General features: G+C 35.1%; 3 protein-coding genes across 9 annotated transcripts in view; all 3 read left to right on the forward strand.

Moving 5' to 3' along the window:
* The window catches only part of LOC117105676 (segment polarity protein dishevelled homolog DVL-3-like), a 69066-nt gene extending 61776 nt beyond the window's left edge, over positions 1 to 7290 (forward strand). For 4 of the 7 annotated variants that reach the window (XM_033246895.1, XM_033246894.1, XM_033246899.1 and 1 more), the window contains 6 exons: positions 23 to 85; positions 208 to 309; positions 989 to 1138; positions 2181 to 2348; positions 2615 to 2854; positions 3291 to 7290. In XM_033246895.1, coding sequence (XP_033102786.1) covers positions 23 to 85; positions 208 to 309; positions 989 to 1138; positions 2181 to 2348; positions 2615 to 2854; positions 3291 to 3544 — 977 coding nt within the window. In that variant the 3' untranslated portion in view covers positions 3545 to 7290. The remainder of the gene's footprint in view (positions 1 to 22; positions 86 to 207; positions 310 to 988; positions 1139 to 2180; positions 2349 to 2614; positions 2855 to 3290) is intronic. The other 3 variants (XM_033246897.1, XM_033246896.1, XM_033246898.1) reach the window with 2 other exon arrangements.
* A 1430-nt stretch (positions 7291 to 8720) lies between these two features.
* LOC117105780 (kelch-like protein 9) lies at positions 8721 to 15111 on the forward strand. Its single transcript, XM_033247060.1, has 2 exons — positions 8721 to 9186; positions 11574 to 15111. The coding sequence occupies exons 1-2, from the start codon at positions 9148 to 9150 to the stop codon at positions 13431 to 13433; spliced, it is 1899 nt and encodes a 632-aa protein (XP_033102951.1). The 5' UTR covers positions 8721 to 9147; the 3' UTR covers positions 13434 to 15111.
* Positions 15112 to 24344: 9233 nt separating this feature from the next.
* LOC117105826 lies at positions 24345 to 27710 on the forward strand. The gene is made up of 3 exons (XM_033247124.1): positions 24345 to 24793; positions 25506 to 26129; positions 27253 to 27710. The coding sequence occupies exons 2-3, from the start codon at positions 25547 to 25549 to the stop codon at positions 27495 to 27497; spliced, it is 828 nt and encodes a 275-aa protein (XP_033103015.1). The 5' UTR covers positions 24345 to 24793; positions 25506 to 25546; the 3' UTR covers positions 27498 to 27710.
* Positions 27711 to 27719: the final 9 nt, after the last annotated feature.

A 27719-nucleotide genomic window follows, 5' to 3' on the forward strand; every position in this document is an offset into this window, starting at 1 on the left:
TTATTTTCTTTTACTTTTACTGTAGGTGAACCAGTACGGCCTATAGACCCCGGCGCTTGGGTAGCACATACCAATGCCATGAAAGGTACAGTGAGCTCATAAAGTTTCTTCCGTTTATTACTTATGTTTTTATATCTGAGTCAATTATTAATTGATTTTTTTTCATCGATTTTAGTTTTTTAAGAGATTTTTAATTTGTTTTTGTAGAATATGCAGCTGCAGCATCACGCGGAGGACCCATTAGCCCATCGATGACTTCGATGACCTCAGCTACTTCGTCAATTACTAGCTCCATTCCAGAGTCTGATCGTAAGCTACTCTCTTTATATTAACACTTCCTCAAATAACTCGATAATATGATTAATAATAATACTGTAATTTTTCAATTGTTTTAAATTTAAGTTTAATTTAATTTAATTTAAGTTTAATTTTTTAAGTGTTTTTTTTTAAAAGTGTTTTAAAGTCAGTGTTTTTAAAAAACGTTCTCTGACTTTTTAAGTATTTTCATGCAAAATGTTCTGCCTGTGTATAAAGCTGGGCTCTCACCGCGCCCGACAATCGTAGACTGACGCAATCCTATGGGGAACGCAACGCCACGACACATGCGAAATGGATCGTTCTTAGCTCACAGGGAGTGGAGTTGGATTCATCGTACAACTGTCATAAGGCGCTGTGAGTGCCGGCTTAAGCCTGCTACTATTCGCAGATGTTTGGAACCACTTATGGCGTAAATTACATTGAAAAATTAACTTCAGCATGCTTGATAACCAGGGCTAGTCCTTGGTTTTGGTATAGTCCCATCCCTAATATGTTCCAATTTTTAGGGTGGGATTATACCCAAAGAACATTGATGGCGTTTTTTCCCAGATCTTTGCATACACAAACAGTAAAGAACCATGTTCATCCTAATGCACTCCATATAATAAATAGTGTGAGGATATTGAACTTTTCTATAATATTACTAACAATACAAATGTTGTCTTTTAAGTTTGTTTCGCAAAAGGTTACGATGACATAGGACCGCTGAACGTCAACAAACCTATGCTGACAGTAGTACGTGCAATGGCAGCCCCCGACTCAGGCCTAGATATTCGAGACAGAATGTGGTTGAAAATCAAAATCCCATGCGCATTTATAGGTACGCTTTCTCATATTATTTGTATAAAGCCCTGTCCAGACTATTAAATTTTCTTTGACAAAAACATGTGACATGTCTAAATATGGTCGTGATGGCATAACATCTGCCGTTCCATGGCAAAACAACGTAACTTGAAATTTTCACTCTTGGTGAAAAATAGAGTTAAAGTTTGCATATTTGCAACTTAGCAATAAATTGTCGTACCCTTTTGAAATTTATCAGGCTTGTATATCTGTAGACATTGCGATTATATGTAAAATGTTAATTACACCATTTGTTTATTGCAAAGTTATTGTGTTGTTTTGCCTCGTAAACTCGGTATTGTTGCAAGTGCGACATTTTTGGAATTTATCGCGTTTGGAGCAATCACATGCATTATCTAGCTTGTTCATACGTCGCTGTTGAGATTATTGGTATGAAAACACCATTAACCAGTTGATTTTGCCTTGCCAAACTCCATCAGCTCAAAACATTTTTTGAATACCATTTCGAGGCAAAACAACTTATCTACAAAGTATCTACATCGTAGATACATTGTTTTGCCCCGTAATCTTGCAGTTACGTTGTTTTACCACAGAAAATCATTGGATTTTAAGATTTTTGTGCTTAAGAATAGGTGGTGCTTTCTCTCAAATTATATTATCTCAAAATTGACAAAAATGTCAGTTAACGTTGTTTTGCCTCTAGACGGCCGCCATCATAACCATATGTAGGCACATCATAACCATATGTAGGCACATCATGACTATATATGGGCATTTTTTTTAAAATCTGATAGTGTGGACAGACCTTTAGTGCTGCCATGTGTGAGCTTGCACTAAGTTGCATGCTAAATATCTTGGGAGTGTACGATGTCTGTCTTCTCTTGCATGGATTGCCACAGGATGCATATTACATGCTAAGGTTCTGTCCGCACACATCACACAAATCACATAAAATTTGATAGCGTGGACAAGAGTTTTAAATCAAATTACATCAGAATTTATGTAATGCTTCTTTTTTGAAATTATATATCATGAAAGTGTTGCTATGCTATTCTCAGGATCCGATGTTGTTGAGTGGTTATTTACACACGTGGAAGGGTTCCAAGATAGAAGGGACGCACGCAAGTATGCCACTGGTATGCTGAAGATGAACTACATAAAACATACTGTGAACAAGATAACTTTTTCGGAGCAGTGTTACTATGTCTTTGGAGATTTATGTGCAAGTAAGTAGTAACTCAAACAAATGTTGGTGGCGCTTTCCGGTTGTACAAGCACCCTTGAAGAAACCAACAGTAAAATTGTATATTTATGTGAGAATTTGTCAAATCATATCATGATACACTGTGTTAACATTTTAAGATTGGCTATCGAATTGAACTTTTACTTCTGAAGCTCCTGAAACATGCTCCGAAGTTTTTCTTCAGTGTTTCATTGCACTGCCAAAATTCAGTAAGTTATTTTATTATAATTCCATATTATTTCTCTTCAGACATGGCAGCACTCTCACTCGCTGATGCCTCAGAAGCTGACCAAGACGTGCTAGCGCCCTTGCCCGGAGCACCCCCGCACTGGGCGCCAACTGCCCCACCAATGGTCTACGCATCTTCACAAATGAGTTATCAGAGCCAGCCCCCTTGTTACCAGCAGGTTACTGGCGGTTATGCATCGTTCGACACCGCCAGTTTTACCAGTTTTGGCAATGGAAGTATAGGCAGTGCCGGTAGTGGTGGTAAGAAATAATTAATTAATTTTAAGGTGAAGGCCTGTAACCAGAATTCTTCTGACTTGTAAATTGAATCTGTGATTCAGCTAATGGCTGCCAGGGAATCAATGAGGTTCTGCTCTTGATTTTTCTGAGTGTTTTCAATGAAGAAACCGAAATATAATTATTAACAGTAATTAACACTCCAATGAGTTGACGTTCTGCTAACCACTGCCAGCGAGTTTATATGCAATAAAATAGTGGTATGTTTAGACAGGTGTGGCGTGAACTTGCGTAATTGGCACTCTGAGTGAACCCTGTCAAACATGAACTTGGGTCCCTGGTAGCGAATGTGTTAAGTATGTTGTTGGCAATCCTTGGCCAAACGTCCCTACAAATGATTTAAAAAAAGTTATAGAAAAAACCAAAATTATTCATCATCTCATTGTTTTCGTAATTACAGGTAGCAGTGGTTCTGGCAAGAGTCAAGAAAAAAGTAAATCGCACAGCAAAGGCAGTGAAAGCGGCAGTGAATCAGACCTAACGCTCAACGCCAGCCGTCCTGGCAGCACCCAAGGTGAAAACCCCCCAGTGCAAGTACCCGTTCCGCCCCCACCACGTCAATTAGGCCAAATGCCGGTGGATCTCTCCGGCAGTCGGCAGTCATTCCGTATGGCTATGGGAAATCCATGTGAGTTCTTCGTTGATGTGATGTGAGGGCGCTGCTTACGTTAGGTAGTGTTGTGTAGATGCTCAGTCAGAGCCTGTCGAGGCAGGGTAGTCTGATTAATTTATTTAAAACTTCTGAACTTGAGTTAAACCCGGCAAAAATATACTTAATATAAGTTGGATATAAAGTATTGAAGTTATTTATAAAAGAGTTAAATAACATTATAATAAACTTGATGTTTCAGAACATCATGTACATTAAGGTATATGTGATAGGCTCAAATGAGTCATGTGACCTTAATCATGTGGTATTAGTCATGTGATGGTAATCATGTGGTTTTGAGCGCTTCTCATTGAAATGACCTCTGTGAAAGGTCACCAGGTAAAGTAAAAGATACAATATTGGTTTTGCAGACACAATGTTTCGTCATATGATCGAAGCGTTAAGGTTTCATATCGGATGAACTGTTGGTTCACTCAACCTCATATGCAAGTTAAAATAATGATTGTTGTTGCTAATTAATGTAATTGGTCAGATTAATGTAAAACAAGTTTGATATATATTGTAAAAATATAGTAGAACTTACTCTGTTGTTCAGCCAATTGTGATTATTTCATTACTTGGTATAATTATTTATTTGTCAGTCAGCTTCCCATTTGTATTTGTTTATAAACATACATTAGGCCAGTCATATAGTACTTAACGTAAACACCTTTAGAAACAAACAGGACATTAAATTATACTTGAGACATTATAAGATATATAAAGCCAATGGCTTTAAACCACCTGGTAATTATTTAACAGCAACTAGCACAATCGGTATCGTTTTATTTTCAAGGAGTGTTTTGTGTCATCCCCTTGAGCGTCACCTGACCTGGACCACTCCGTTTTAAGGAAAGTAAGGCACTCTCGGGGAAGTCGGTTTAAAGATCAAGTCCTTCGTAGCGATTAGAACAAGTACCCAGCTGGTTAGTAGGCCCCGTCCTTGACGATTGATCCCTAAACTGTCAAGTGAATTTGAAAGGTATTTCCTCGATCAGTTTTAACCATGCAGTTTTAACCACACACGCTTGGGCAGCGGACTTGCTGGAGATCTTACCTCATTGGTACACGGTTATAACATTGGTAAATGTATAGCGCCCTCAATCATTGGTTTCAACATTTCTCAGCAATTGCTTGGTTTAAATTGCCTGCATAGAACTATTTTGAATCGTCACACTCACAATTGTACTGCATAAATCGTATTTATAAAACTCATATCAGGCTCATGAAAATATTTTAACCGGTTCAAATTCTTGACTGCAATCATAAACATATTCAAAAATACAAGTTTAGCAAGAGCAGCGTATAGGATGTGTAACATCACATTGCTTACTTAACGTGTCCATCCATGGCATATTAGTTCCCAATTTATACACAACACATGTTCCATCCATCGGTGTGCCATTCCTTCACCTTTGACACATACCGCAAGTCAAACTAACAGCATGAAATCACACAATCATAGCTTTTGTCAAGAGAATTTGACAGACCAAAATAATATTGTTATTATTATTATTATTGTTATTTATTTATTCATTTATTATTTTATTTTTTTGTGTGTGGTATGTCATGTATGTATTCTACACATATATATCTGCAAATGCATTTGTACAGGGTGGCTGCTGTCAATGGGAAAAAGGGCAGAGGACCAGGAATTTGAATACCAGGATCAAAGCAGTTAAGGAAACTGTAGTTATACTGTTGCAGTGGACAGATTAAATTGAATAAGCAAAGAGTTGCATTTAGAAAGTTAAATGACATAAAGATGATAATTAAAAATAATAACTTTGAAATTGATGATAGATGTTATGATTGTGATTAATGGAAAATCATCTATAAATAATCTATATATATATATATATATATATATATATTGTAAGGTTTTTCATGTCAGCTTCACTATCATATTATCAGAATGACAAATGATGAAGAAAAAGGGATGTTTTGTATAAATATATATACAAGATGAAATGTAAACTGTAATTTAATCGCATTGTGATCCAGAATAGCAAATCGTGGAAATGTAATCCCTTGCGTGGAAATGGAGGGAAAAAAATTCTTGATATGGATGATGTCTTATTTTTTCTGTGAGTGATCAATGTTATAAATTATAATGTGAGTTTTTATACAGGCATAGGCCTTATACAATATTTCTTATAAATGTTTTCTTTAAAATAGTGACACCAAAAATTGGATAGTTTAATAAATCATGACATTGATTGGTAGATACAGTATATTGACTTGAGAAATTTATCAAACTTGTCTTTTGTAATAAATTATTATTACCATTTTTTTTAACTTAGTTTTATTGTTAAAGAAAATTTACTTTATTGTTTTATTATATAATATTTTATTAGAATTGTTAGGTTTTGTTTGACCTAGGTTTGTTATAAGTTGCTGGTATCATGACTTCACATCATTTTGATAGATACATTTTTTGTACATATCATTTCTTCTGTTTTTAAATTCTTTTGAATTATTAGCATTTATCCTTATTGGTTTTTTTTAATGGTTGTTACATGAACTAGAAATACAATGCATACCCACCATTCCTGTCAAATGTTCGTTTTTATATAATTATTGAATCACCTTCAAAATTAGGTTATTAATGTTTCCTTCTCCGAATTATATAGTTTTTATATTGAATAGTTCCCTTTTTTTTAAATAAATTTTTGAGATAAAAAAGTACCAGAAAATGAATTCGTATTCTATGACTTGTACACTGAGAGGATCTTTTTTAAGTACATGAGAATGATGTTGTTATTCATACATAAATTTTATCATGCACATACATATGTTACGTGTGTATTCTAACACTCGTTTTTTGTGTTAGCTTCATAGTAACCACTGATTGAATGTTTATTTCTGTATTCAACTAAATTTTATAAGGTATAGAATCAAGTCTCAGCTTTTTGTATTGTGTGTACATTTGTATTTTTACCGCATGGCAATCCATTTGAGTAACACCATGCGTAATTACGCATATTTGCGTCTATGATATTGTTAAAGTGGAACAAGGACAATAAAATTAGTGTAATCAAAAGATAAATATAGAAAGATTCCGTCTACAATTCATTAGAAAATGTAAGCGAATATTAATATTTGTACAGAGATGTTAAGATTTTGTTGCAGATATCAAGGAGTGACGTAATAATTGATGATTACTGAAGCATGCAATAGGCGCATTGTTGCTTAGTTACCAATTGCCATAAACATGTTTTTATTGCATTGGCGATTTTCAGTATAACTTCTTCGTGAGTTATTATAACGATATAGACGAATTAGCCATGAAGGACTTTGTGTACAAGTCTATATCTTGTGCTGTCAGGTGTGCTCCTGATGCTCACCACGTGGCAACAAAAAGCGCCACCTCTTTTGGAAATAAATTTACTCAAACGTATTTAGGAAGTTTGTGATTTTTAGAGATTTTTTTTTTCAGTTAAAATGTTAATCATGTTTGTGTTATTACCTCTTTTGTGCCCTTCAATATAGTTATAGGCCTAGGTGTCAAATATTTCCATCCAACAAACGTGTAAAATGTACATGCCATGGTAGAATCATGCCGAGCAGCTTAGCTAGTAAATTGGGTGAATATCGGTGCATACCTGGCAAATTGTACGAGGAGCTCGCTTAATGAATTTAAATTTTGTGGGTGTTTTGTATTCAAAAGAGGAATGGATGATTTAATTAAGCCGACCATTCGCATTTCCAAATAATTCCAAAATTGTAAATAAAGAACCGTCAAAACTTATCATGTGGTATTTTTTTTGTTTTATAAAAGTTGTTATAAACTTTAAACATATAGAATAATTTGCACAGAGGTGGCCCAGTGAGGGACATGTATATGTACTTTATACATATAAGTAGACTCTGATAATAAATAAGCAATTGAAACCGCTAAGCAGTCATATTTTTTTCAGGGGGATTCGCTTCGCTCCGCTGGAGCACTTCCAAGAGATTTTGAGCGACACCCGACCATGCCCACTTTTCTCTTGTGTTGGACATCGCAATCCCCACCACCTGTTTGGTACATTGGAACCGGGGGAGGCGCCAGGATTTGCCCGACGGGGGTGGGGGACGGTTCCCCCGACGAGATGTCAGATTTCCCCGAGGAAAGCAAAGTGGGCGTGGTCGAGCTTCAATTAAAAGGTTCCGAAAGTGGTAAATTTCGACAATTTAGGAGTTTCAAAGGCTTATTTAATCGATTTTAGAGTCTACTTATATGTAAAAAATACATATATTTTTTTCTCCCAAAAGAATTGTGCTTTTTTCCCCGCCCGGGGGGGGGGAAAGCTCTCCCCGACGGGGTCCCCCTCTGGCGCCACCCCTGATTGGACCCCGCTCACGTTGGGTATGTCCTGACACCACCACTCCTGAATTTGCATTGTTGCATTTCATTGTATTGCTATGAAACATACACACTACTTACATGGAGACGACGAGAGTTGCTGGTACCGGGTAGCACAGACACGAAGAAAGTTGATTCTAGTTGCCAGGTGACACATCAAGTGCCCTGAGCATCTTATTTAATGGATACGGCACTACACTATTGAAAAGATTGTATAAAGATTACAGTACAGTATATAATTTTAGAAAATGTTGAACAAAGAATAGACCAAAATACAGTGCCATAATTACAGTTAACCTGCAAACTATTATACGTTAATTAATACACGTAATTTACATCCATATCATTACTTTTTTATGTTCACATATTGTATAAGTGTATACTACTATGATGATTCAACGTAAACCTACATTATACGACAGCCCTCCAATGTTAAAAAAAAAACAATGTGTATGAATACAACTATGGTTTTGAAATGAGTCAATGGGCGTGCTTGCATTAGTTAATCGATAATGCAATGAATCAGAAATCATAAAAATGCACACTGATCGTTGACCATCCTATTTCTGGGAGATATGCATTTTATGGTGTTAATTGACAAACTATCACCATGTGACTCAATCGCCATCGCCCGTAAATGCGTGGTTTAGTGCGTGGCTGAGCTCTTGCTTAAAATATACATCCAAACTACAGTGCGTTATAGCGCGTTTGATTTCGCACAGAGTTTGAGTCACTATGCGTCGAATTCATTTCATATCCACAACTGGAGAACACAAGCGGGCACACCTATTGAGTCAGCCATAAACAATAAAGGAATTTCGAAAGAACAATGATTGTTTTTTATGGAGTAAAAATCAATCTAACGATCTGAAGAGGCTACGAAACCATGGACTAGCGTAGCGTTCAGTAGCATGCCGTGTAGTAGCAGATACATCGACGTACTAAATCCATATGGGTGACTGGAGCCGAATAGAGGGGATGACAATAGGTCCCCGGTCGTGAATATGCAGCATCAATAAACCGGAGCAACGTAAACTAACATGTATTGTAATTCCGTTCGCTTGAATGAAGATCAACCAATGGGAAGCGCGTTTCTGTAGATACTAGACGCAGCTATGAATTTAAATGTAGCGACGATTGTATTTACAAGCAGTGGCTGTTTTAAATGTTAGTTCATTCTTCCATGGAATACAGATGTTGTTCATTAACAGATTATAATAAATGAATGTTGCTATATTAATTTGACACTTTTATCAAAATATGCAAAATCATGTAGATGAGGCGATCAACATGAACTTGGTAAGTACAGTAGTAGTCGAGCGAAATTTTTTTCTGTTTTACTGCCTTTAATTTGCTGTACAGGTATATCACCTTTATGTAGCTAATAGTAGACCTGTTATAATATCTGTCGCAATTACATAAGTTAAATTAATTAATATCACAAAAAAGTAGAATTAAACAGAATAATAAGGAATTGGTTAACATTTGTGAAAATGTTACTTTCGATACTGATTATTTAGTGAATAGGCCTAAATGCTTTAGAATTATTTTTTTCTTTCATTTATTTACTCATTGATATCATTGATCTACACTGCTTTATATAGGCTATATAGACCACTAAACGTAACGCATATAATCATTATCGTCATCATTATCATATCAACGTGGTCATCGTCATTATCATCATCAACGTGTCATCGTCACCATCATCATGATCATCGTCCTCATAATCATTATTATAGCATTATACTATTATTATTATTATTATTATTATTATTATTATTATTATTATTATTATTGTTATTGTTATTGTTAGGCCTACGTTTATGGGATGGTGATGATGGTTGTTGTAATGATGATGACGATGATGGTGATGATGATAACTATGATAATGTTAATATATTATTGTGATGATGTTAATGTTGGTGATAAATGTGATTATGTTTATTATTTTGAAGACGGTGATGATGATGATGATATTTTTTTTTTTTGATATTTATTTTAAGAATATTATGATGACATATATTATGATATATCATTATTACATAATCAACATGATGATAGTTAAAGCCAGGCTCTGGAGGTAATTATTTTTTGATATGTTGATTTTTCTAAGACAAAAAAGCATATTTGACGAAAAACTCGGGAGAGGTTAATGAAATATGCTTTCTGTGCCTTCCTCCGGAGCCTGGCTTTAAATTCACTAAGTAAAGTATTACGATGAAGGACGTGTGTCTTAAAAAAGGAAAGTCTAGCATGGCTATAACAATCATTCTAATTTGATTCAAACCAGGATCTTAATATTCCAGTAATGCTTATTAAAACACATTACGTGGTTAATCTCTGTATTCGAAGATGTATTCAGATGATGTTTACTCTAGTTAACGCATCAATTCATTCTAATTTACCCTGCCAAGGTTTTTCTTTGAGAATGATTCTAAATCGTAAAAGCGTTCAGTCATTTTTGAATATTTAATTAGGTGAACATTGAATTTATGTACAAGCAGACCTGTGTTTATTGAGTTCTAATTGTGACACGAATCATTTTAGAGCCACGTGGTCTGTTGTAATAATTTTAACATATTTGTTTTAATGACAGGCATTTTTAATTACGTCGGTTTGAGTGAGAAAAAGCAATGCAAAGCAAGTGATTTTTTTTAGTAAGAAAGGAATTTGGCCCACCTTATCATTTGACGACTAGGCCTACTTCATCTAGTGGTATAATTATTTTGCATAGGCCTACTAGATTTGTTACAATATTCAATATTCATATAGTCCGAAAAAAAATAACAAACATAAAGCCTGTACAGTATTTATTCCCTGATATATAGTTTAGAAATAGAACAGCCTGTCGACTGTCATTTTTTAGCTAAAATGCTCGAATAAGCGCCAAACCTGATTTTTTTCCTTAATCGAGACTATATTTTCCATGTGTGTAATGAAACACTTTAAGAAACATGGTTCGTCAGTGTTAAATTACTGAAGAAATAACACAATGAAGACACGATGACCTATGTTAGGCCAACCGAACTACGGGACGTGAGATTAACATGGGAACGGGCATGGAAAGCGCCACGCCAATATTTTTTTCCCTAGTGCCGCTCTCGAATAAGCGCCGCACTGAAGCCACCCAAAAATTGTATAAGCGCCGCGGGGCTTATTCGACCATTTACGGTAATTGTGCCTCATTGAAATACTTTGTATTTTTATAATCTGAGGCCGAAATAAACATGATAGGCCTATATAAATTATATAAATGTATATAATAAAAATATAAATATATGTATATAAAATATAGGCCTATATAAAATGTTCCCACAGAGCCCCCCCCCCCCAACTCTCTCTAGAGTAAGTGTCACGAATAATAAGCGCCAAACCAGCCGTGGATTTTTTGTTGTTGGAAAGCAAATAAACGCACGGCGTTTACTAGATATATTATTATATTTTGAATAAACGTCACGACACTTAATCGAGAGTACCGTACTCAGGACGTTCTTTAACCTTTCATTCAGGATATATTACAGATTCAGCTCTGCAATAAGTTGCAATAGGCGCCGTATATGCTATTGCATCAATATGTATTGTACTCATTGTTTTAGTTCTAATATGTATATAAACAACCTTAATTATGGCCGTGAATCCGAGAAAAAATTACAAAACAAAATATTGATCTTCTTTTATTCTAGAACGAGAGTTGGTCGATGAACCCTGGGACCACAGCGTCTTCCCTGTCACCCGTAAATAATCTATCACCCAGACGTGAACGTAGAAGAAAGATATCCATGAAGCATATGAATTTGGGCCTATCCCCACGGCGGAGACCATCACGCCGAACGGGGAAAGGAAGTCACGTGATGGACGATCTGAACCGGCTTCGGCTTGACGGACATTACTGTGACGTCACTCTTATTGTAGACAATAAACGACACCTTGCTCACAAAAATATCTTAGCGGCAAGTAGCCCATACTTCCAGGAGTTATTTGTCACCGACGGGAATAAATCGGCGTCCGAGTTTATGCTTACTGGTATTAGTAGCCATTCACTAGCCGTAGTGCTTGGTGTGGTGTATACATCCAGTGTGGACGAAGCCGACGTGAGTGATCTTGATAGCTTGAGTGAAACGCTTCGAACTGCGTATACGCTACGCATAGACTTGGTGAATGAAGTCTGCGGAAAGTTCATGCTGTCGCGTTTGAAATGTAAAAACTGTATTGATTACTTCAAATTGACTAAAGACTATCATATCGATGAGGCTAGAAGAGAGATTGTTGAGTTCATTACGAAGAACTTCGGTGAAGTCATCGAAAAAAAACTCCATTTACCACTGTCTTGTCACCAGATTATTTACTTCCTGAGTCGAGATGATATTCTGGCAAAGTCAGAAATCTCAATATTTGAAGCAGTCATGGAATGGTTGAAAGATGACTGGCAGGACAGAAAAGATTACGCTCCTTTAATCATGACTCACATTCGATTCCCGTTGATTCACCCGAATGATATCGTCAATAAAGTCCAGACCGAGGAAATAGTTATGGATATTCCCGAATGTCGGATTTTAATCACAGAGGCGATGTCATACCATTTGTTACCGCACCATCAGCATTCCTTTCAAACTCTGACACGTGCCACGAACGACGTCCTAATTGTGCTAGGTGGTGAGGACATGCAAGGTTTAACCAGTGAGCAGACCTACGTTTGTGATATCGAAACACACGCATGGAAACCATTTACTGATATGCCGATTCGAAGACTAGATCTAGCTGTAGCCATCATGGACAATTTCTTGTACGTTGCAGGTGGTCAGTTCTCTGGTGACTCGTTAGGCATCGACAGCATCGGCACAGTCCATCAGTACAATCCACGGTTTGATACGTGGCGACAACTCTGCCCTATGAAAAAACGACGATCACATTTTAGTCTTGACGGCATAGACACATATCTCTACGCGGTTGGCGGAAAGAATACTCAAGGTGGGTTAGCAAGCGTTGAGCGGTACGACAGCGCCACTGACTCGTGGGATTACGTCGCACCATTGACCCTCCATACATTCGGTCACGGTAGTGCCGTTGTAGGAGATAATCTTTATATGAGTGGTGGTGTCGTTGACGGTGGCCACTTTAGTAACGCGCTACAGTGTTACGACCCAAAACGTGATAAATGGACGTTCAAAAAACCGATGTCCACAAAGCGAGCATTCCACGTTATGTGTTCTGTCGGAAAGAAAATTTACGTCATTGGTGGAAACACGCGTAATAATGAAAATCGTAGAATAGATTGTCGCTCCGTAGAATGCTACGACACGACAACAGAACAGTGGTCTAAATTGTCACCTATTACACACGGAGTTAGTTTGGCTGGGATCGGTGTCCATGGTAAATGCATATACGTTATCGGTGGATACACCGGTAAGTTCTCTGACAGACATTCAGAAGTGCAAATGTACGATGTAGAGGGCGACAAATGGACCGTAATTAGTAATATGCCGGAGGGCGTCATCAGACATCGTTGCTGTTTACTTGCTGTACCACAATCACGCTTGTTATGATGATTGATGCTTTTAAAGTTAGACGTTCACGGCGTTGCTTCCGATTTGTTCGACGACGTGACACTAGAACGGATTCACTAATGCGTGACCGCCACAGTCTCGGGGCAACGTAGATTCGGCCAAATTGCTCTCCAGAATCCACGCGACGATCGTAACCTTCGACGCCATTACGTTCTACTGATAAGAGTGTGCCGACATATTTATACAGACTGTATCATAACCATGGAGATATTTATTTTCACAACCAATCGCATAATAGATTCGGGATGTCGACGTGTTGTCGTCTGTCAATAATGTCACGTGACTTCCATCTAAATACGGTACATATAATGTTCTGAAAGTGAAAAACAAAATTATAGAAGGTTGATGTGAGAAGCAGAAATCAATGAACATTAAAAAAGTAAAGAAATATTTACCAACATCTTTAACATCTCATGTAAACGGTCATGTAAATGCTAAATGAAATAGGCACCTGACTGTCTTCAACAATTCTTTTTTAAATCAACTATTAATAAGTCTAATTTTGATTGGAAGAATATAAAACACAGATCAACCTGGTCAGTAATTGAATCGGCTGTTGGCAAAGTATAATGTCAATCAAACATGAATAGGCCTACACATGTTTTTAATGCTACTATACGGCCACGCAGTGGCGTCACGGGGTTCGTGAAGCCCTGGCGGTGACTGTTATTGGTCCCTCATACGCCAAGTTCGACAAATCATGCAGGCGTGAGACTTCTGTTCCAAAAACCACTTACCTGAGGTGGTGAAGGGGGTGAGCGGGGCATTTCCCAAAATTACCAGAATTTATCAACTAAAGAATACATGAGGCCATAAAAATTAAATATAAAATGATATGATAATGCTGTAAAATTATGAAAGAGACATTAGAAAAAAATTAATATCTAAACATCTTAAGTTGGAGCCAAGCTGTTTGTTAAAGATCCATGTTGTCAATTTCTGGGCCCCTCGTATATGGGGGCCCTGGCGCTCCTCCCCCTCCCCCGTCAGTGCCCGAGCGTGACGCCACTGCGACCACGCTTCCCAAATTATTGGTCGCGACCCAAAAGTGGGTTGCTCGTGACCAAGTTGGGTCACGAGCAGGTTTGCAAAAACTAGATTGTCAATGTGCTAATTTACACAGTGGCGTAGCTAGGGGTTGTGGCGCCCAGGGGCAAGTGTAGAAAATTGCTCCCCTCCCCCCCCCCATTATAATTATAATATTGTAAATAAATTGATATTGGTTGTATAGGCTTTAAGCATATCCGTACCGTACGTCCGTATCATATGCATTGTAAAAATAAGCACTGTTCAAGCTCTCATATAGTAGGTTCTTTCTTACCAGGGGTGGCGTCAGTATTTGCCCGACGGGTGAGGGGGATGCCCCAACAAGGGGGAAGATTTCCCTGATGAGAGCTAAGTGGGCGTGGTTGTCGAGGGAAGCTATCCCCGAATTGGGTCTGTCTCCTCGGTTCTTACTACTGAAACTGCATTACGATGTTAGGAACTTTGTATACAACTTGTTTTGTATACAATTTGTAATATGTAATTTGTTGTGGAATTTTTCTGAATAAATGTTTATGACTTATAGCATACGGATTTGAAGAAAAATACAAAAACAGCGTCTGTGTCTCTGTGCATTTTTGCATACATATTTGCGTCACAGTTTTATGTACTTATTAAAACATTGATACTTTACCATTATCCTAATTTGTAAGGCTGTTGTATTTATCGCATACAGCTTAGTATTCTTATTGCGTGCTTAGTTGCATCTACAAATAAGTTAATAATATGATCAATGTTAGCAATGTTGTCGGCTTCATCGCGCTCAATACTAAGGAGTGCCAAAGCAGATTAGTCTCACTTGTCCCATCGTGGCTCTGAGATATGGAAGGATGAGCTTTAGTCATGTAGTCATTACAGAATAGGATTACATAAAATGGACTGAAAAGAAATCACAATCTATAAATTTGCCAATAAAAATACATTCAGGTTTTTATTAACTGGAAAATATTGATGCCTGACGACATACATCAATTTCGTCATGCTTTTTTTTTTAAAGTGGTTATTTTTTTTACTCTCACTCTCCAATTTCAGCGCCCCTAAACCTGGCGCCCGGGGCACGTGCCCCCCACCCCCTTGACCCCACCTAGCTACGCCACTGAATTTACACAGTTGATGTAAAGTCTTTCTAGTAGCTGTAAAACAGTTAATTGTTTCGCCTACAGCGATTATGTAAGCGTCTTAATGTGTTTGAGACGAGCATACCTAATAAAAGAGTATAAAGAGTATATATAGATACTGTAGTTTATCAGAATAGTATAGAGATGTACAGGGCTAGATTAACATAAGGGCTTTCGGGGAAAAAATAGGCCTCCAAACCCCAAGAAAAATCACCGAAATCTGGATTTATGTTTTAGCCACAGAGTATTTAGGCCCACTTGCAATTACAGCCCCAGACCCTACCTTTAATCCGGCCCTGGAGACACAGTATCTGAACCTGGACACAGTATTCAGATCTATTAATCGGTGTTATATCATGTTTGTCGCCCTCTATAATCACAAACATTGTGTAGAGGGCGACGAATGGACCGTAGTAGTAGACGAATGGACCGTCATACGCTAAGGGTCCATGGGTGGTCCACAAGAAATGAAAGTGGTCCGCCAAACGTTGAGTTGTCTGCCGTCGTATATGGCCTGTAAATCCACGAAAAACAACACACTATCCTTGAAATTTCTTTTACAATTTGACATGCCATGCGTATTATTGTAATGTTGGGTATAGTTTAAGATAGTATAAGCATAGAGAAAATAGAGTATAAGGCCTACTCCAAGTATCGAAATGCACGCCATCGTGTCGGGATTCAATATTTGACTTTAATTATGTCGTCATCATCAGGAATATGTACGGTATTATACTATCTTTATCTGAGATTAATCAGTGGACCTTGCGGATTTAGTTTATCGGCGTTGCTTTTTGTTCCCAACTTAAATTCTTACAAAGTTACATGGGTCTAGAAGAAATAAGCCGACGACAGCCTTGGTCGATCTCGCGCACGTTTTCGCCGCACCTGGGTGTGATGTTCACACGCAACATAACAAGCAGATGAAATAATGATGTTAAAGCCAAATGTTAAGAAAATATAAATGATTAATCTCAAGGTAACCATTACAATTTTTAAAATGAAAAATGTCATTCATTTGAAACTTCGCTTTGTAAATTTTGTTTAGTTAATACTTAATTTCCTGGGTCCCAATGTTTAGGCATACATCATCAAGCGACTCATTGACTATATTGCGCTCAAAAACGCAGACGGTAGCAGAACTTAATTGTTTCTCAACTTCAGTTTATTCTATCTGTGGCGTAACCAATGGAATGATGCTCTCCCTCAAAATAAAAAATATGATTCTACTTTATGTCAGTATGAGTCTGATTAATGACTTTCAGTATTATTAGTATTGTCCGCAAATTTGTTCATGGCCCAGAAAGGTTGCGTAACATTGCAGTATATAGTTAGTAATGTTCTTTTTGGCTTTTTATACTTGGCTATTTATACTTAGGGCTACAGTTTTAGATCTGTTTAGAACTATTAGAACGAACAAATATATACCATATTTTGCTATATGTATTATGAAGAAATTTTGATAAAGAATAGATAGGCCCAGTTTTTGTGTTTTATAATTTTTTTAAAGTAAAATATTTTGTTGGCATGAGAGTACCCTACCTGGCTCTCTGTACCACACTGTGAACGCCCAACGATTCAAAATATAGATCTGTCTGAACAGAAACTCGACGACGTGGTAACGTGCAGCTTAAATTATTAGAATATTTCAGGTACTGAGTCACTTTGTGAAAGTGTATTTTTTTTATTAATGCAAATTTCGAGTTTAAAGTTCAAATTTCAAATATTTTCCATACAACATAAACAAAATTAATACATATAAATGTAAATAATAAATATGAATATAGATATATATATTTTAAAAAAAGTTGCATGGAAGGAGGCTATAATAAGTTCTACAGGTGAACTACAGAACATTAATATATAGCCACCTTTACAGAGTTAGAAAAAATAAAACGATTAAGACCATAATGTGAACAAATTACAAGATGCAATTTCAGTAAGTTACTGAAACAAAAATAAAAACAAGCAATATATGGCAGGTTTGTAAATTTGAATTTAAGTATATGTGACCACATATCGGATTTGGGGAAAAAAGAATGACTAGTGTTTAGGTGTTTAGGCATATGCAGAGATCGGAGACTTTTTAAAATTATATTTGAAGCTATTAAGAGTGTATTTATTTTTGGTATTATCAGAGATCTTAGCCCATAATTTTGGTCCAAAATAAAAAATGAAATGTCTTCTAGCATGGGATAGACAAACAGTAGTAAAGGTGTAATTAGTAGAAGAGAACTTTGTGCTATTATGATGACGTTCAGATGCCTTAATGAAAAGAATAGCGATGTGGGGTGGTAAGGTGGCATTGGACAGTTGAAACATAAAGTTGGCAGTTTGAAGTTTATTTAATTAAGTCGTATATAGGCCTATTAAGAATTTTAAAATCATGGAATATGTGCTTGGTGTGAGCTCTGTAGAAAACATCACTGCAGATTCGAAGAACTCGTTTTTGAAGACGAAAGAGATTATCAATGTTGGTGCTTTCGGAACTTGTCCATGTTATATTGCAGGCAGTAAAAAATATAAGGTACGATGAAAAAGCTATATAAGGTTAACAGAATTTTAGCTGGAAAGAACTTCTTAAGTTTATTTATTATTCCAATATTTCGTGAAATTATTTTGGAAACCCGCATAATGTGGGATTTCCAAGTAAGTTTATAGTCAATCGTGATGCCTAAGAATTTTTGTTACATTAAATAATGGAGTTAAAATGTGTTTCCAAATTCACCAACGCTAAGAACACCACAAGGTACATTTTTGCCCCTTCAATTCGGACGAGAACATTAACGGTAAACTTATTAAATCATGACAATGTTTAAATAACATCCATTTGGAATATGAATCGTTTTTTAGCTTAGGCAGTAAACCACTTGAAATTAATGACTATAATAAATAGTTAGGCCTATTGATTTTCCTACAAAATTACAAGAGAAACTAATACTTAAATGGATAATAATCTAATACTAAAGCGTATCTCGTTATAAGTATTTTGGAGTTTATTATAATAGATATACAATTCTTATTTATTATTATATGTTATTGTAAAGATAACATTTTGAATGAATATCTCAAGGACTATATGAATTAAATTGTTATTTTCAATAATTTACGAATGGATTCTTGGTTGTTTGTCAGGCATTGCGTTATAGGGAGCATTCGATTTGCGCGACGATAGAACGGGTTAACTCATGCGTGACTCGTCCTACGTTCTCTGCACGTAGATTAGTAAAATCATAGAGGTTATAGGGAGATTTCGCAACCTTGCGAAACGATAACGAATACGAAACGATTATCATTGTCGTCATTTGTGCCTAAAACACTGTTAACAATATGCTGTACGGGTTGTAGGCCAAAAATGGCCCTGGAAAAAATGGCCCATGAAAAAAAGGCCCCGGAAACAATGACCCCAGTAAAAATGGCCCAAATGACAAGTAGGTAAAAATAGCCCCAATGATAAAATCCAGTAAAAATATCTTGACTATTTGATTGTTGTAAAACATCAACAATTTTATCAATAAATAAACATATTATATGCATTTTTTAAAACTAAAATGTTGCCAACATTTTGCAGGAATAATAAATTGAATAGCCCATAGATTTTAAAAATAAGTAATAAATGAAGGGCTTTTTTTCTTAAATAACATTTTTTTTACATTATAAAATACAGTAATTCAAATTGTTTGACTTTTATTGTTATTTTAAAAAATCTGGACTACTGCATGTTGTTTATATGGCATTTTATATTATTTATTGACTAGTCAGATTCCCAACCAATTAAAATCTTCAAAACTAGTTTTTACCAATTAAATTATAATTTAGTTGTCACACAATTTTGACATTAGATGATTTTTAAAAACTAAATTATTTTAGTTTTAAAAAATGCTTATGATTATTCATTCAATTTCTGATATTTCACAGCATTTAAATAGTTTAAAGATTTAAAAAATGAATTATTTTTTATTACTAAATTTTATCTTTGGGGGCCATTTTTACTGGGGCCATTTTTTCCGGGGCCACTTCATCCGGGGCCATTTTGTATGGGGGCATTTTTCCTGTAAACCTACTGTAGTTAAATTTGATCCTGGATTCATGCAAAAGGCATGAATAGAATTGCTTACGTTGTGACAGCTATGCAGTGCAGAGGAAGGGTTGTCTAGAAATTTATGACGGAACCGTAATATTACCGTGTTCGTAAGCTTGCGGAAAACCCCTAATATTGCGTCCTGATCTCTACTTCAGTATACTCGTCAAAGCCTTGCAGCATAAATGGATGCGACGACTTTAACTTTCTCGCATGCGCAGAGACGTCGTTCTACTGTGCCACCGCGTCGTGCAAATCGAAAGCTTCTAGTGATTCAAGTCTAAACGGCTAACTTTTGTACCACTCCACATAAAAACGTTTTAAGTATGTGTAATAAAACTAGAAAATGGTAATTTCTTTTGATTATAAAACATTTATTATTACAAATGACCTTTTATTTTTTTGCAGTAACATCCTCTAGAGTATTGGCATATAGAAAAATGATGATAATATCATCAAAATAAAACTAAACAATAGTTTATGCATGTACCACAATATTAATAACATAATACCAACAATATTTTTTACTACTATATAAATGCGCGCAATTGAATTTGGTGTACATAAAATCTTATCGACAGTTGTTGATTAATTTGATTTTACTCGTTTGTATTGCGTTTACCAGTGTTGAAAAAATGATCACAGAATAGGCAAACATTTTAGCCACTACGCTAAAGTGAAGTGAATCACAATTTGTTAAGCTGGAATCGCAGAATTGTTCAAAATTACGATGGTTATGCTACGTACATCAATGTTTATTTTCCTTATTTTGTGGATCGGTGTAGTGGAAATGGGTAAGTAATAAACATATGGGATTTTATTTATAATAACTATACATTTGTAAGGGAAAGTAATCGTATTTTTAACTAAAAATAATTAATTTATAATGTTTAACGGGTCAACTTGATTGAATATCCTTGGGGTATGCGGGTCAATACGACCTTAATGGAGTAACGTCCCTACCGCGTCGATGCATAGTTCTGTTATTGTGGTGTATGCGGGTCATTAGGACCTTAGTGGAGTAACGTCCCTACCCCTGTAATGCATAGCTTGGTTAGGGTGGGGTATGCGGGTCATTATTAGGGCCTTAGTGGAGTAACGTCCCTACCCCTGTAATGCATAGCTTGGTTAGGGTGGGGTATGCAGGTCATTATTAGGGCCTTAGTGGAGTAACGTCCCTACCCCTGTAATGCATAGCTTGGTTAGGGTGGGGTATGCGGGTCATTTGGACCTTACGAAAGTTACGTCCCTACCCCTAAATGCATAGTCTTTGTAGGCTATCTTTTGTTATTGTATTGATACGGATATGTGATTCCGAAATAAAAGTTAAATTGATTTGAAAATTGAATTGTAATCACCTTACAACAATAATATTATCATTGTTATTATGAAGAAGATTGTTATTACGGAGAAGCATCTCTTTAAAGGAGATGCTTCTTCGCTCAATAAATAAATACGGTAGGCCTACACAAGTAGGCATTCAATATTTATGCAATACAATATTTAAAACAATGTCATGTTTATATACCTGTCTCTTATACACATCTATCCTTGATTTAAAATATATGTTCGGATTGTACAAGGTACAGTATAATATCTTTTATTATCATTATAAAAATGTATAGTTTTAATGCTGTGGATGAGATGTATCATTAGGAATGTTATCAAGTTGCAAAAAATATGTTTGTGGTAGGTCTTTACTGAATTATTTCTTAACAGTTTTAATTATTCTGTAAATTCTTGCTTAAAAGTGAAGTCAAATAACGCACCAGATGATGAACTTCATATTAAAAACAGATGTTTTAATATACATTAAATGTTTAATTGTTTAGTTTCGATTTCAAATTATTTCAAAAAAATACATTCATATTTACATGTATGAATTACAATAGAAAATTTGAAGTAGGCCTGTCTAAAACAATAAATGAAAATATGAAAATGAGATGCAAGGAATTACATTGGAAGCAGAGCTTTTAACATGTAACGCTTTTAAATAATATGATAATAATAATAATAATAATAATAATAATAAAATAATAATTAATAATTAATAATTAACAACAAAAAAATAATCTAGGCTTGAAAAAACATTACATGTAAAACTATCCCCCGCCGGACACCATCCCGGATATACTGAGTCGAGGTTTCGGGGCCAGCAGATTATTATTTACGTGGTGAATCAAGTCATAATAAATAGGCTATTGATACTTAACTACAGTAAAAAATGAAATAATCTCAAATTTGTTCCATATTTTCAATAAGCTGAATGTGCAAGTTATGTTTGAAGTTTTATACTATAATAAAGATACAGTAAATAAATTGATAAAATATTTTATCGCCAGTTATCAGACGAATAAATAATACAGCTTCTATTCTTTTAGCAGACCCTAATTGACTGGTAAATAGTGTGTAGCTAAAGTTTGAATCAGGAAAACATGTTGGTTTATTTTTGTACGTTGAAGTTGATAATGTATTTGATCCGTATAAATGATAAGCCCTATATGAAAATTTTTGATTGATTTTTAAAAAAATAATAAGCATAACAGTTCATTATACTTCATTAAATATATTATATTCATTCAGGTAAAAAGAGCCCTATAGTTAAGACAGCTTATGGTGGGTACTACTACAGACGAGGTTGACTGGTTTGTTTGTTGTTTAAAGTCAGGCCATTTAATTTTGTAAACAAAAAGGAGGTTGCTTTAGAGAAAGTTTAATTTGGATTACAAACGATATTGAGTTGTAAATTATTGGTCCGGCCAAAACCGGACCAGCCAGACCGCTTCCGACGCCCTTGATCACTGATCATGAATGTATATTACATGCCAGATGGGTGTTTGACGAAAAATTTGGGAACGGTCAATGAGATACAGATTTTTGAATATTTAAATACTGGGGGGAAAGGTTACGCGAGGTTTTCGGCAAACATCCTTTTGTGTCAGAACATTGTTTTCCTCCGGAACTTGGCTTTACATGCTGCTAGAATGACACAAACGAAAGGAGGAACATTATCCAGGGTGCGTTTGGTTCTTGCAGCTTACATGAACTTTGACCCTGGAGGATAAAGCATGGTCTGTTATTAATACTGTTTTGTGTTATAATAATAAGGATGATGATGATGATGATGATTATGATGATGATGATAATAATAATAATATTCTAAAAAAATACCATACTATAATTATTTGTAGCACTTATATCTTATAAGAAGCCGGCAACGTCTTCGTCAGTTTATCGCGAATTTTACCCTTTCCATTCAACCGATGGAGGTGATATAGTGCCTGACTGTTTCCACTCACGTGAGTATCGTTCTTGTTGGGCCTAGACTGGGCTCAGTGTAATGAATCACAGTTTTATTGTTAAATTAATTACATTATATATCTCAATAATTGTTCTCAAGTAAATCAATGGTTAGGGACACATATATAAAAAGTCATAAGAAAAGTCATAAAAATATGTTTACTTGAAAAAAAAAATCAGAATTTCCCAAAAAGTGATGAGCTAGGGGGTGATAGGCCTACACTAATAATATTTTATGAGTCTTACTACAGGTCTTTTCCTACTTACTCGATTACAATTACAAAAGACTGCGAGATTGAGTATTTGGGTTTGACACCATTGATCTATCAAACTCCTAGCACTAATGAATACACTATTAATTTGGTATTTGACATGGTATTTGACCACTATCGTTAATTGTGAAGATAGTATGTTTGAGACTGTATAGTATTAAGATACGTCATTATTCTTAATACCATTTCTATGGGACGCCAACTATGTCAATTTTAATTTAAAATCTGCATAATAATACTAAATATCGTTGTTTCCGATATTCTGTAAAAACAGGGAGTCTTAAAAACACATTTTTGAAATTCTGAGGGTATTAGACTAACACCTTAATACCCCTCCGCTACGCCCCTGGTACATATATACACACACACACATATATATATATATATATAGATTTATTATATATATATATATATATACATGGTTTTACTTTAGGGAGTAAAATATAAAAAAGAACCCTACAAATTTCTGCAAATTTCACGGTAAAGCTAAGTAACTGATCGCCTCTGCTTAAGTGTATTTATATTTTAATTTTTTGTAACATGTTCAATCATAATTATTAATCCTTAATTATAGGTCTGTAGGTATAAATGTTGTTTTAATATGATTCCAAACTTTTTTCTGGAAGGTACATTTGTGAATATTGTTATAAACATTTATTTGATTTGTAAAGCTGAAAATATAAGCAGGAAACCATCATCATCATCACCACCACACCGTCTTCATAATAATAATAATAATCAGCATAATCTTACTTATCACCATCGTTATTATCAGTTATCATCATCACCATCTTCGTCATCATCATAATCATCATCATCATCAACATCATAATCATCATCATTACCATCATCACCATCATTACCACCTCCACCATTGTTAGGCCTGTTATTATTATTATTATTATTATTATTATTATTATTATTATTATTATTATTGTTATTATTTTTATTACTATTATTATTATCTATCAACATAAAAATAATTATTATTAACACCATCCTCCGTCATTATCATGCTGATCATCATATTTATCATCATAATACTCATCATTATCATCGTCAACATCGTCATCACCATCATCCTCATCATCATCATCATCAGTCACCACAACCACCATTATAATCATCATCATCACCATCGTCATCATTATCATAAACGTTATAGTGTGTAGTGCCTTGTCTTATATGCTGAACCTATTTTCATGCTCATGCCAATGTACCGTAATTGACTGTGAAGCTGTTAGCCCAAAATACATACATGCACTTTATCGTCCACAGCCTCCAAATCATATAACAGAAGACTTGTTGGTGCTGAGATAAGAGTCCTCAATTCTACTGATGGCCTGACTAACGGAACATCATGTGGTGAACCAGTATCAGAAGACGACGTCACAATATCGCCATTGGTTGAATTTTTCTGCGACCCCCCAGTTAAGGGACGTTATGTGAAATTATGGTTCCCAAATACATTAAACTATATAACTATTTGTGAAGTTAAAGTTTACAGTTATGACTTCGAGACTGGTAAGTTAGCCCTAACAAACAAATTAGTTGTTTAATTATGTATATTTATGATATTGTTTTACATTGATTTTGAAGCCGATAAACGTTGTTTTCTGAGATTAAGGCGAACCCCTACGTTTATCAGTAAATTCAAAATTGAGTTTTGGGTTTGTTTTTTTTTTCTTAATTCTACATGTATTAACAATTACAAATTGTATATTTGATAAGAATTGATAGAGTAACAAACACTTACGAATATTTTTATGAAGAACACAAAAAGAAATGGATTGCCCATGTCATAAGATCTGAAACCCATGAACCGACCAAAATCCCCATCTTTCATAAGACAAACAGCCAAGTATGAGGCAGAAAAGTGAACTTCATCTTGCAACGTTCCGTCGACAGGAGTGGCGTTGGTCGCTAACAGTTCTCCAGAAACAGCTTTTACCGAAAGAATATATGAAATCTGGTTTTCCAACTTTGTCTTCTTTCAAAAAGCATTGTATGGTGTTCTATAATTTTAGATGTTTGTTTGTTTGCAATAGTGAACTATTTGTTTGAAACAGTGTTCGTAAGCGTCAACATATTATGTTCAATGACCACTACAATGTCAATTGACAGTTACACAGAGTAGTACCAGCACCAATAGGCCTACAATTCATTCATATTCTTTGAAGTTTACTATAAATCGAACTATTATCTATCCGTATTTCATATTCTATAATCTCCATAGAGCCCAATTGTGATGACCTTTTTCCAATCGGAATCTGGCCCATGAACGTTATCTATCAGCTACACGACGTATCTGGAAATGGTTACAATGGAAACACATCATCAGCTCTACAGTTTGCTACCGGGGTGAATGGTAAAGAAGGGGAAGCGATCGTAGTGAACCCAGCATTGGGTATGACACTTACAATACCCATTCCTGATGAAGTAGCAGGTTCGATCCTCACGATGGCGTTCTACGTTTTTCCTTTTACTGGTTCCAGTGGGGTCATATTTGAATTCGGCCAATTTCAAATCATCCATGCGTTCCCCAATAAATTTGTATCAATTTCGCATATAGCAGTTATTTATATTGATGAAGAGGTTATTCGATGCAACGTCGTCCGCCATGAAGAATGGACATTCTTTGCCGTTACTTTCGACAGTTTTGAAGGGAAAATGCAACTTTGGCGAAACGGAGAGATTGCCTGTATGGCCAATACGATATTCTCAAATATCACATTTGAAAGCCCGATGGTGTTTGGTTCTCAAAGTGTGCATTTCAAGATAGCGAAGTTACAGGTATACGACCGGCCACTTGATGAAGCTGAGATGCATTTAGCTAAGGATCGTCATATCGATACTCTAAGTAAGAACATTTATTAATAATAATAATAATAATAATAATAATAATAATAATAATAATAATAATATAAATAATACGCATTTCAAGCAAATTTTCGGTTCGTATGCACCCTCTTCAGTTTTTTACTGCACTATATTGTCATAATACCTATATTTAGGCTTGAAATGGTTCCCCATTAAGACTTACTACCATTAGTATTCATGTTTTTGTTCTTTTATAATTTAAATAATATTTTGTTAAAAGTTCGTATCAACTTCTGCATTGTCAGACTTTAAGGATGGTTTTTAAAACTTCCTGATTTCTTGTTTAAACAGTAGAACACTGAGGACGTTGTTAGATAGACATCGAAACGTGCTGTAAATAAACTTGTTAATTAGTCTGAAATTTGTGTTGTTGCTTCTTTGTTTGAGGAAGTTTGAAGCATAATGGATCTTTACGATTAACTCTCCAGTATTGAAACAAGACCTCAGAAAGTTGGAAAATCTATCAAAAATGTCTGTCAAGGCGGCCTGTCAAATCAGAAGCCGATATATTGGTGTCTTTTCAAAATTAATACTAATAATAATAATAATGATATTAATAATAATTTTAATAATAATAATAATAATAGTAATAATAATAATAATAATAATAATAATAACGTATTTGTATGTGTCTGTCAAAGCAGAAGCCGATATATTGGTGTTTTTCCAAAATAATACAAATAAATAAAAATGATATTAATGATAATAATAATAACAACGTATTTGTATGTATTTCTTTTGATATTCATATTAATATTTCTATTAATATTTTTTACTTATTAATATTACCTTCTCCAAGGAGGTTATGTATTTACTCCTGTCTGTCTTTCTGTTTGTCTGTAAGCAAGATTACGAACAAACTAAGGAATGGAATATCATAACATTTACTGGAACGGTACATAATAATCATAAGAAAGAGATGATTAACTTTAGGAAAGAAAAAGTCCCTCTTGAATGTCCCTCTCAAAAATTAAAAAAAAAATTATAATGGAATCGTCCATGCACGGCCTTCGTATTGTGTGGTATCCAGGCCCTGGGTAGAGTTCTGTTCTAGTTATTAGTATTATTATTTGTGGTAATGTACTTTGATGGTTCAATTACAGATAAAGAGTGTCGTCCATGGCCACATTTGTTTCAAAAGCTTACGTCTTCAGGAAATATCGCATCATCTATGATTTCGAGTTCTACTGCGCAGTCTCCGATTACGTGCGCACATCGGTGTCGACAGAACAAGAAGTGTTTCATTTTCAGCTACGAAAAGGAGATAAAACGTTGCCAGGAATTTACAGATCTGTCGCATATTGAGGTGGAATCGAAATCGATTCCGTTATATTATAAAGAAGTTTAAGGAATTATAAACACGTTGGTTGTATTATTGTTCTATTGGGCCGATTGTAGCGTAAAAACTCAGATTTCGTTACGATATTAGTTATATATTTTAATTTTTATCAATTCGAAGTTTAGTCGTGTTACCATTTCAGTAAACATAAAACAGACAAAGGAAGTAGAAATATATAAAATATATATATATATATATATATTATATATACATATATATTATATTATATAT

This window comes from Anneissia japonica, unplaced genomic scaffold (assembly GCF_011630105.1).
Source record: "Anneissia japonica isolate Jap-2015-1 unplaced genomic scaffold, ASM1163010v1 scaffold287754_len4335492_cov202, whole genome shotgun sequence".
Lineage (NCBI taxonomy): Eukaryota > Metazoa > Echinodermata > Crinoidea > Comatulida > Comatulidae > Anneissia > Anneissia japonica.

Excerpts from the sequence above, each read along its gene's own strand:
- LOC117105826 (XM_033247124.1), top strand. The coding sequence starts at position 25,547 with ATGAACGTTATCTATCAGCTACACGACGTATCTGGAAATGGTTACAAT. Across the intron at positions 26,130-27,252 it reads TCGTCATATCGATACTCTAA|ATAAAGAGTGTCGTCCATGG; the intron begins GTAAGAACATTT and ends GTTCAATTACAG.
- LOC117105780 (XM_033247060.1), top strand. The coding sequence starts at position 9,148 with ATGCAAAATCATGTAGATGAGGCGATCAACATGAACTTG. Across the intron at positions 9,187-11,573 it reads AGGCGATCAACATGAACTTG|AACGAGAGTTGGTCGATGAA; the intron begins GTAAGTACAGTA and ends CTTTTATTCTAG.